The sequence below is a fragment of the Dipodomys spectabilis genome, unplaced genomic scaffold, assembly GCF_019054845.1.
Source record: "Dipodomys spectabilis isolate Male_0828 unplaced genomic scaffold, ASM1905484v1 ptg000034l, whole genome shotgun sequence".
In the NCBI taxonomy this organism is placed as follows: domain Eukaryota; kingdom Metazoa; phylum Chordata; class Mammalia; order Rodentia; family Heteromyidae; genus Dipodomys; species Dipodomys spectabilis.
The window spans coordinates 8,728,971-8,739,997 of record NW_024870711.1 but is presented as its reverse complement, the minus strand read 5'-3'; the positions used below and the strand labels follow the sequence as shown (position 1 = coordinate 8,739,997).

General features: G+C 52.4%; 1 protein-coding gene across 1 annotated transcript; it reads right to left on the bottom strand.

Annotated features, from left to right (window-relative positions):
• Positions 1 to 5,347: 5,347 nt before the first annotated feature.
• Atp6v0e2 (ATPase H+ transporting V0 subunit e2) lies at positions 5,348 to 11,027 on the bottom strand. Its single transcript, XM_042677210.1, has 4 exons — positions 10,833 to 11,027; positions 9,315 to 9,362; positions 6,402 to 6,517; positions 5,348 to 5,970 (listed from the first exon to the last, which is right to left on the bottom strand). The coding sequence occupies exons 1-3, from the start codon at positions 10,934 to 10,936 to the stop codon at positions 6,424 to 6,426; spliced, it is 246 nt and encodes an 81-aa protein (XP_042533144.1). The 5' UTR covers positions 10,937 to 11,027; the 3' UTR covers positions 5,348 to 5,970; positions 6,402 to 6,423.

Here is an 11,027-nt window from a genome sequence, read left to right as displayed (position 1 = left end):
ATCCACAAGTATTTTGATATGGCATGTCACCGTGGGTAACAAACACAGGGGACTGTAAGCACAAGCCAGTATATAAGTCTTTCTAGGCTGAGGAGCCTTGGTGCAGAGCCTGTGGTGGTCACATGAGAAGCAGACTGGAAAGCAACTCCAGACAAGGTAGCCAGAAGAATCACTTGGAAGGAAGCAGGAGGTAAAGCAGGGTTGGAGCAGATCAAGGTGGGAGAGGAGGCCACTGAAGAGCCATCCAGGGGTAGAATATACTGAATTGGGATGTGGAAGAAGGGTAGAGCACAATTTCCTGGTGATCCTATTATCTTTCACAGGTCTATCTGGATATACTGAGCTTGAGGTTCTTGAAGAATCCCAAGGAACAAGCCTTTAGGCATGTTTCTACAGAAAATAAGCAGATGCACCAGGAGTGGAGGGTAGCTACCCAGGAAGTGCTGCAAGTATGAGAGAACAGAGGATGAGCAGATGTCAAAGATGACAGAGAAGCAAAGGGAAGAAACACAGAAAAACTAGAGAAGACACTAATTTTCTTTTGGGGAAGCCAAGGCTAGAGAAACCAAGGGGAGAGACTTTTCGGAAGTGTGGTCAGCAGAATTAGTGGATGAGAATGATAGCACCTGTGTAGTATAGTGACGGGGAGGGAGAAGCAAGTAGAGCTGCAACAGTATCTACGGGGGAAGGGATCCAGGACTCCCCTAGACACCAAACTCTACGGGTAAACAAGTCCCTTATATAAACCAAGCACACCTTCCCTTACACTTTAAGTCATGTGTACAATATCTCTGTAATATCCAGTATCTGTATTTCCATAGTATCTACTACAATGCAAATGCTTTGTGAATTAGTTACTACATTGCAGTGCTTAGGAAATAATACCAAGAAAAAAAGTCTGTACAAGTTCAATTCAGTCTCCTGCCCGCTCAAAATTCGATTTTCCTCTTGATGACTCTCTGGTGAAGAGAGGGAAAGAGAAAAGCTTGGATGTGTCCCTAAATGTTACCAGGTGCATGCCACAGGAAGACAGGTAAGGTGGGGCAAGTGTTTGGGGGCGTAGCCTTGGAGTCAGGAAGAAATCTTGTTTTTCTTCCTTCTTTTTTCCCTTTGGTGCCAGTGCTGGGGCTTGAGGTCAGGTCAGGGCCTGAGCACTGGCCTTTAGCTTCTTTCACTCAAAGTTGGCACTCTACCACTTGAGCCACAGCTCCACTTCTGGCTTTTCTGCTCATTAATCGAGACTCTTCTGCAACGGTGATCCTCAGATCTCAGACTCCTGAGTAGCTAGGAGTGCAGGCGTGAGCCACGGGCCCGCGATTATTATTTTTTTCTTAGAGAGAAGGATGGATGGGTCTGGTAGCAAGCAAGTCCTTCACCTGGGCTGGGGAGAAAACGGAGGCCGTTTCCGCCGGCAGTTCTCCAGCAGAAACCACGCAGTTCTGCGTGAACAGGCAGCAGTCTTCGCACAGGAACGACGACTTTCCTTCCCACTCGCGCGCGGGGAAGGGCAGCGGCCACGCTCTCGTCTGGCGCACCCGGGACATTAAATAATCCCCCCGGACCTTTGCCCCGTCCTCGGTCTGCCAGGCGGTCCGCCCCCCCCCCCGCCCCCAGCCTCATTCCTCCCCCATCTGCACACCTCACGCGGGGCGGCCGGCCGGACCCCGGCCCTTCGCTGGGAGGGCACGGTGAGGGCTCGCGAGAGCGGAAGCGGCGAGCGCCCGGGCCTCGCGCCGCGCGCCCCGGGCCCCACGGCGAGGGGCTGAGGGCAGCCCGCGCAGGGCCCTGTCGGCAACGGCTCGTGCCGAGTTCCCGGCGCACGGGGAGGGAGGGCTGCGGGCTGCCTGCCCGAGGAGACTCCGGCCTCCCGGGTGTGCGGGGCGCTGGGAAGAGAAAGGCCGGCGGACCGAGGGCCCCCCCCCCCCCCCGCGCCGGCCGGCAGACCCGGGCCGCCCCCCACCCCCCCCCCCCCGCGCCGGCCGGCGGACCCGGGCCGCCTCCCACGCCCCCCCCCCCGCGCCGGCCGGCGGGCCCCGCGACGCGTGGCTTACCTTAGGCCGCGCGGGGGGCCTGGGTTGGGGCCGAGCACCCGCCGAGACCGCACCCGAAGCTCCGCGGGACCGAGCGAGCGAGGCCCGGATCCAGGCCGCAGCAACCGGCGGCGCGCGCCCCGCGATCACCACCCACGGCCGCCGAGTCCGCGAGCTGCTGGCTGCGGTCCCAGGTCGCGCCAACGGGCTGTCAGAGGCGGGGGGTCTCCGAGGCGCGCCAGGACCGGCCCCTGGCGGAGGTCTCCGCACACACCCCCGTCCGCGCTGGTTGGTACATTCCTCCGGGCGCCGGCGGGCCCCAGCGCGCAGGCGCCGACAGCCGCATCCGGCACGCAGTTCCTCCGGCCGGAAGTCGCGGACAGCTCCGCGCTGAGACGGGCTGAGCCTGGCGCTTGGAGTCAGGATCTGGGCGCTGTCCCCAGTCTTCAAGGCTGGCGCTCTACCGCTTGAGCCACGGCTCCACCTCCAGCTTTCTCTGGTGCTTAATTGGAGATGAGGGGCACGGACTCTCCTGCCCGGCCTGGCTTTGAACCGCCCGCGATCCTCAGATCTCAGCCTCCCGAGTAGCTGGGATTCCAGGCGTGAGCCACCGGAGCTCACTGAGACGTGCTTCGTGGCGGTCACCCTGTGCCTGGCGCCGGGCCGATCGTCCCCAGTGCCCTGCCCGCGTCTCGTTGGCGCGCAGACGGCAAGGCTTACCCGTCCTTCAGACCCACCCGCGTGCCTCCTGCCCGGGGCTGCCCTCCGAAGCCTGGCACCTGGCCCATCGACACTTGACTTCTGCCGACTGCCAATCTGCAGACCACACTGTCCAAGGCAGGGGAAATGCGCCTGTCTCCTGGGTGCCAGAAGGAGACCCAAGCGCACAGCTTTGCTTCACAGGCGACCTGTCGCTCGTCTTCCAGCAGAAGCAGGCAATTTTCAGGCTTTTGTGTTGCTAGCTCTTTCCAACGCTCCAGTCCCAACCAAATCTATACTCCGGGCTTAGCTGGGTCCTACAGATTGGGCTAATATTGGGAGCACTGCAACCAGTGTATATATTTTTGTCTTTGCACTTCATCAGTTTTCAGTCTCGTTTTGAGGTCAGAGAGATCAGGGAAAATGAGGTTTAGAAAACAGCAGCCAGAAATTCAGAGACAAACACTTTGAGTAATTTTATGAGTAGCTTGTTCCTTTTCATCTCTCTAGGGCTAGCTTCGGAGCGTCTGTCTCCCAGCCACACTGCCACTTCTATTCTCTCTTGCTCAGCCAGCTGATCTGGAGTTTTGAGGGTTAGAGAAAATGAAGGCATTCTAAGTCCTAGCTTTGAACCCCTCTTAGACCTTTGTTTTCCTTTATATTCTACCCATCTGGCTTTCCTCTTGCCTTAATTGTTCCCAGCCTTTCAAACCCACCTTGGAATCCCTGGCATTCCTTGGGGGTGTATTCTGGGCCTTTCTCACTTTGGACCCCATGCATGACTCCCATCCCTCAGAAATCAAGTCATTTTGTTGATGTCTTCACTGCTCCACTAAAGATTCCAAGTCTTTCTCATCTCAGTCCACCCATCCAAGCGTCTACTGGAGATTTCAACTTTGCAGGAAATAAAGGAAACCCCTAACTTGTCACATCACTCTGCAAGTTGCTCCTGCTCCTGCTCTGTGCCAAGCTGCTCAGGACAACCAGGGACTCAGGATCCTCCTTCACCCTGGGGACCCTCTGTCAGAGCAACTGGGTCACAAGTCAGGCCCTGCCCACACTTCCAGGTCCCACCTCATTTTCTTTTCTGGCCTCACTCCACCTGGTCCCTTATCAGATATCCAACTGGTCTTTTGTTCATTGTGCATCTTGTAGAGCATTCTAGAAATTAAGGTGGGCCACATTACTTCTTTACTTTAAAACCTTTTTGCGATTTACCATAAGCCTCCCCCCTGGCTCCACTTCATTTCTTCCCAGTTCTCCCAGCACTTCCCACCCCACCCCACCTCCCTGCCCTCCACAGAACAGACTTCCTTCAGCTCTTCCCTGAAGTGGCCTTGGCGCACCTGTTTCTCTTGGCTCCCTAGCCTCAGACAGGAAGCTGAGCAGCCTTCTGATATGTAAGCAGGGGCAGGCCGTGCTCTGGTGATAGTGGGGACTTAGTTTGCTGCACAACCTGTGAGGCGTGCATCTGGATAGAACAGTGGTCAGGTTCTACACCTTCCCCCTCCTCCTCCTGCCAGGCCTGGTTTAGGCCAAATCCAGGGCAGTCACTAGGGACCCAGATTTTCTTCCAGGTCTGAAAAACATGTCCCCTGAGTGCAGCTCCAGGGGTGTCAGCTGCTAGCCCCCTTTCCATCTCCCCAGATCCACTACCAAAGAAATGGCAATCAGGTGGCAGATAGCAAACTTAATGGAGGCTGAGGTTTAGTCACCAAATCACGGTCTTGCATCACCACTATTTATTAGACAGGAATCAGGTTTTCAGTATAAGTCATGCTCACCATACTCCACTCCACAGGAGAGCTACTGAGGTCAGGGTAGAAAGGGACCGGGGGTGTCCATGAAGGCCCCAACCTGAGCTGTGAGGCTGGCAAGGCCAGGACCATGGAGCCTAGATAGGACGCCTCATTTTACTGCAGCTGAAGACAATGCCTACATGAGAAGGAGTGCCAATAAATAGTCAATAAATAAGCAGGCTGGCTTTCTTCCCACGCAGAGGCAATGTGGATGGGCGGTTGGCTCAGAACCAGGAGAGGTGGTGAGGGCTGACTTACCTCTGGCAGCTCATGCAAGAGTGCATATTCTCACTTACTCTCCTGGAGGGGAGGGCCTGGGCTGGGGCTCCTAGAACCCCCCAATCTGTGTATATGAACTGCACTATTTTTTCCTCACCCTCCCCAGCAGAGCTGGGTGTGCTTGGGGGACTGGCAGAGGGAGGTCTGGTTAGTGCCAAGCTCAGAAGCCAGAAGAGGCCTGGGACCTGCAGTGCCATTCAAACATTATCTCTGTCTGATTCTCCTCATCCCAGTTCTGGGTCCCTTGGATGCTACTGTGAGAGGCTCTGGGATCTACCCCAGAGTGAAAGCCTTTCCGCACAGGAGGCTTGCTCAGATGGACAGGCTCTGGGGAGGGGGTGGGAGCGTATCTACAGAGGGGGTCAGCCCTCTCAGGGCAGGAGATAGAACGGGACACTATGAGGAGACACAACTTTTTTTTTCTTTTGTCAGTTGTGGGACCTGGACGCTGTCCTTCAGCTTTTCAGCTCAAGGCTAGAACTCTACCACTTGAGCCACAGCGTCACTTCCAGCCTTTTTTTCTTATGTGGTGCTGAGGAATCAAACCCAGGGCCTCATGCATGCGAGGCAAGCGCTCTACCACTGAGCCACCTTCCCAGCTCTAAGACACAACTTTCAGAGCAAGCCATCAAACAACTTGGATGTTACAAAGGACCTAGGTTTCAATCTCCACCTAAAGATACTTGGTGGATTTCTTGGCATGAATGTTTCTCTATAGTCAACATTTTCAGAAATTTTACATTTGCGAGTGTATGACAATTTAAGACTATCCCGGGAGGTCACGGCTGGAGAAGGTCCCTGCGTGGCACAGCGGGGTGGGGACAGAGTTGGTGACTGCACCTGCATGAGCACATCCCTGCCCCTTCTCCACAAGAATGCCTTTCTTTCCTGGGTCAGGGATGCATCCTGACTCCCACCCCATATTCAGACCCCATTCACCCGTGCCTCGTCCAGGAGCTGCTGGGGAGAGGCAGAAAGCTCTGGAGCCGTGGGAGTTTGCAGGCAGGAGAACCCCCGCTCGAGCCTGCCTGAACTCAGGGCTTTCTCCCAGGGTCCCAAGGTGCTGACAAGGGAGTGCAGAGGGCCCAGGACAGCTGGGGAGGGTGGGGACGACGAAGGGTTGACAAGGACGCTGAGCCAGGGCTATCCAGAGAGCAGGGCACCTGAAAAGCACATCACATTAAGAGTCACCCCCTGGCTCTGGAGACCCCGCCTTCCCTGGCTCCCTGGGGGCCCCTTGGCACTGCCCCTCCCTCACATCCCGCTGTCTGGGCTACTATCTTGCTCCACACAGGCGCTAGCCTCACCCAACCTGAGACAGATTCTGTGGCCATCCTCACCCACTGTGCTCTGGCAATCAGTTCTGCAGCTGAGGCGGTGCACGTGCCCTGGAGGGAGCTCTCTGAGGACAGGGTTCTCTCCTCTGCCGCTGCACTGTGCAGGCACAGCTGATGCTCACAACCTTCCCCCCAGGCCCCCTTCCATTTACCAAGCAAATGAATTCCTAAATCCAGAGACTTCTTTGCGCCTGTCTTTCCTTCCCCTCCCCCTCCCCGCAGACCCTCAGCTCCCACACCTGCCATCTTCCAGGTACCTGGGGCAGAAGCCACAGCTGGTCACTCCCACAGGAAGCGCACGTACCAGATGGTCTCATTCTTCAGCTGGGGCCCAAACAGGGGGTTCAGCTGGGCCAGGATGGTGATGAGCCAGCTGCCAGAGATAGCAAAGTGAGGAGGGCTGGGTGCCCACAGGACTGCGCCCCCCCCTGCCCCCATCAAAAGAAGCCTTGGTCCCTCCTCTCCTTCTAGGGAGCAAGTCGCAAGCCCGAACATGAATGAATGTCCTCAGGAATGAAGAGTCCTAGGGAGCCAACCTACTCAGCAGGCATTGACGTGTGTGTGTGTGTGTGTTTTAAGGTGTGTGTGTGTGTTTTAAGATGTCCCTTGTGTGTGTGTGTGTGTGTGTGTTTTAAGATGTCCCTTGTCCTCCACTTCTGTATGCATCTAATCTGTAGTGGGTTTGCTCTTTCCCACACAATATTTGTTAATTGTAATTATAACACATCTTGTTTACACCGTCTCCCCGATTCACAGCCATCAGTCTTCACATCCTGACGTCTGAGTGATCAATTCCAAGACTCTCTGTCTGAGCCCTCTCTGCGACTCCAAAGGACCAAGAAACAGCCCAAGAAAAGGGCCTTTGAGATGCTTCATCCAAAGAGAATTCTGGAAAAACCCACACGTCCCCATGTATCTAGCATTTATTTATGTTTGTTGTTTAGTGCTAGTACTGGGGCTTTAACTCAGGACCTTATACCCTCACTTGTTTTATGGTGTTTTTTTAATTCCCCTTAAGGCTGGTTGGCTCTCTACCACTTGAGCCACATCTCCACTTTTGGGTTTTTGTTGGTTCATTGTAGATAAGAGTCTCTTGGGACTTTTCTACCCTGGCTGGCTTTGAACCACAGTCCTCTCAGATCTCAGCCTTCTGAGTAGCTAAGCTTATACATGTGGGTGTTATGCATGGATCACCAGTACCTGGACTGTCATTATTATTTTTAACAAATTTTATTTTTTGTAAGGAGGAGGTAGGTTCCTAAGGTAAAATAATAGAAAATTAATTAATAGGAGTAAACCATTCATGACCTAAGCAGACAAATGGGTTTAAAGTGATAATTTTAAGCAATTTCTTTTTTTTTCTTTTTGCTTATGTGGTGCTGAGGAATCGAACCCAGGGCCTCATGCATGCAAGGCAAGCGCTCTACCACTGAGCCACCTTCCCAGCCCCTTAAGCAATTTCATAGATTTAAAAAAAAAACTGTTTCAAAATAGAAAATAAATACTGCTGTTTTTAAGGACCTCATGAATGTAAGAAGCTATAATCTCTCATATCTCATTGAAAAGGCAGTTGGAGGAGACTTGCGGCACACATTGAAGTTAACTGTTGTTTCTTGCAACATGTACTCATTTTGAAAGTCTGAACAGCAAGCTTAAAATAAAACATCATGAAGGACCGAGAAAATTATGACATGAACCAAATCTGAAATCAACCAACTAAATTTTTTAATGTGGATTTTGAAAAATTGAGCCAGATGGTGGTGGCTCACATCTGTAATCCTAGCAATTCAGGAGGCTGAGATCTGAGGACAGTGGTTCAAAGCCAGCTGGGGTAGGAGAGCCTTTGAGACTCTTATCTCCATTAACTACCAAATAGCCAGAAGTGAAGTTGTGGTTTAAGAGTAGAGTGTCACTTTTGAGCAAAAACCAAGGAACAGCACCCAAGCCCTGAGTTCAAGCCCCAGTTCCAACACACACACACACACACACACACACACACACACACACACACACACACACACACACACACGCACGCACACACGCACGCGCGTACACATACACACACACACACACACACACACACACACACACACACACACACAATTGGCAGACTTGGAAACAGACCTGTTGTCCTTAATTAATGAACTTGAAGAATCCAGGCCATAATTGCCTTTTAAAGAATGGGTAGGCTTCTAGCTAGGTGCCAGTGTCTCACACCTGTAATCCTAACTGAAATCCTGAGGACTGTGTTTTGAAGCCAGCCTGGACAGAAAAGTCTTTGGAGACAGGGCTCAAGGGGTAGAGTGGCAAGTAAGCAAGCAAGCAATCACAAAGCTCTGAGCTCAAACTCTAGTATCATCCTCCCATCCAAAAAAAAAACTGTTAATGTTTAAAGACTAAACTCTACTAAGACCAAGAGTTTACTTCATCTGTCCCCCTTGTGTCCTACTTGTTTGAATTCTGATCACCAAGCTATGTCGTGCTTAGCCTACAGAAATAGAGGGCACAAGAAGATGGGACAATGTACTAAAGTCTAGCAGCATGTTAACAATCAGAGTTTGCCCCCAAACTAGAACTTGATTTGACATTCTGGCTGAAGTGAATGAACACAGAAGTATTGGACAGGATGGAAGGATGTCTTCCTGTCCTGGTATACAAGAATGGCTTAGACATCAAAGGCCAGGAGTTATTCCCTCACGTTGACCAGGCCCTTGCAACCCTTAGGAAGTTCTTCTGTATCTCCAGGGTACCGTTCTCAAGTTTCAAGAGTGTTGCTCTCATCTACCATTTCTGGTTGCCTTCTAGTCACCTGGGGGGCCCTTGTTAAAAAACAAAAACGGTTCCCAGCTGCAGACCTGACTACTGTGATCTGCTAGATCTACAGAGGATCCCTAAAGCTGTTTCCGAACAGTCTACTTACCAGGAGATGCCAATGCCCAAGCAGACAGACACCACTGAGCTGGCACAACACATGCATTCACAGGTGAGTAAAGAGCCCATGGGCATCACAAAGCACATGGGTGGCAGAGCCCCCTACAAACCTTTCACAAGGCCTCCACTTGTGTGCATCACAGATTTAGCTTTGGAAATGTGTTCATTAGCAGGACAAAAGGGGAACAAGGGAGGACTAAGCTGGGGAGGGCAGTACTTCCGAGGAGGGCAGTACTTACAAGAGGTAGCAGCAGACTGCAGTGGCAATGAGCATGGTAATGATCACTCTGCAAAAGAGGGGGACAACAGGTCAAGACAGATGGAAGCAGCATCCTCGGAAAGTCTGGCTAGGGCTATAAAAGGAGCTCCTGGTGGTCACCTATGTTCCCACCAGAACATTTTCTTATGCTGGTAGTAGGACTTGAACTCAGGGGCTGGGTGCTGTCCCTTAGCTTTTTTTCCTCAAGGCTGGTGCTCTACCACTTGAACCGCACTTCAACTTCCAGCTTTTTGCTGGTTAATTGGAGATAAGAGTCTCACAAGCTTTCCTGTCTGGGCTGGCTTTAAACCATGATTTTCAGATCACAGTCTTCTTGAGTAGCTAGGATTACACAAGTGCCTGGCAGCTGGGTTGTTAGAAAGAGAACAGAGCCTAGGTAGATTCCTTTTTTTAAATGTATTTTTATTTTTTCAAATTCTTTATTGTGATTAAGTGATTACATAATTTCCCAAATTTCACAGTATTGTGGGATAATGATGCTTAGTTAAAATCACAAACACATTCTAACTTTCATGGGGCAAATTGTCGTGTTCTATTACATTTATGAGTTCTAGGAGCTTTGCAATACAGTTATTTCTTCCACATTGGGTGATGTGTACATTTCTTTTGTTTTGCATAGCATCAGCTGTTCCCTCTTTCCCACTCATTCCCTCCCTCCCATCACTGCCATTGAGTTGCTTAGTTCATTTTGGTCAATGGCCAGTGCAGCTGATGGGTCCCGCTGTTGTATGTTTTCCCCTAATTCCCTCTAGTTTTGTGTCCTCCTCCTGGTTTCCCTCCTGTGTGCACATATACCATATATGTGATCAGCAGCATGGGGTTATTTAGTAGTGATTTGACCAGATGAGTGGAAGTCTAGGTAGATTCTTTGTGCCCACTCAGATATCAAAGAGAGAGGCTTAAACACAGCATAAGAGACATCAGTCAGGCTGAAGAAAGAATTCACCAGGATTTGCAAGAGAGGTGACCCTAGAATGATTTACAGAATGAAACCGTAGAATCCTTGAGCCCTGTGGGTTTTCTAAGAACAAAGACAACACTCACTTCTCCAGCCTCCAGCCAAACTAATCCAAAGCAGAGCCTACAAGCTCCGATCTAAAGCACTTACAGTGGTGCGGGAGAGATTAACACTCCCTTCCTTCAACGTGGACTAAGCAGCTTGGCCCAGGGCTCCTGGGCACTGGGAAGACAGAACTGGGAAGCCGGGGAGGCGGTGATGAGAATTTCAAACCAGAGTGTAGAAATCGGCTAAAACCAGGGCACAAAACGTAATTTAGGCGCATTATTTCGGGCAATCCTCGGGGCAGCAAGGCTGCTCACCGTCCCCATTTTACCTGCGGAGAAACGGAGGCGCGGCGCGTGCCGTCCCCCTCCCCTCGGGCCCGCCCTGCGCCCGGGCCCGCCTGCCCGGGGTGAGACCTCAGGAAACGCGGGAGCGGAGGCAGAGGCGGCCACCGGCAGCCAGGGCCCTTCTTACCCGCGGTTGGGTCCTTTGGGCACGAACCAGGGCCCGGCGATGCCGATGAGGCCCCAGAACGTGGTAAAGATGATGACCGGGAGGGCAAAGGAATGGGCCGTCATCGCTGAGCGCCGCTGGATGTCCAGGCGGAACGCGGGGCCGAGACACGGACGCCGCCCCCGGCGCGGGTCCAGCTGGGCAGTGGGCGGTGGG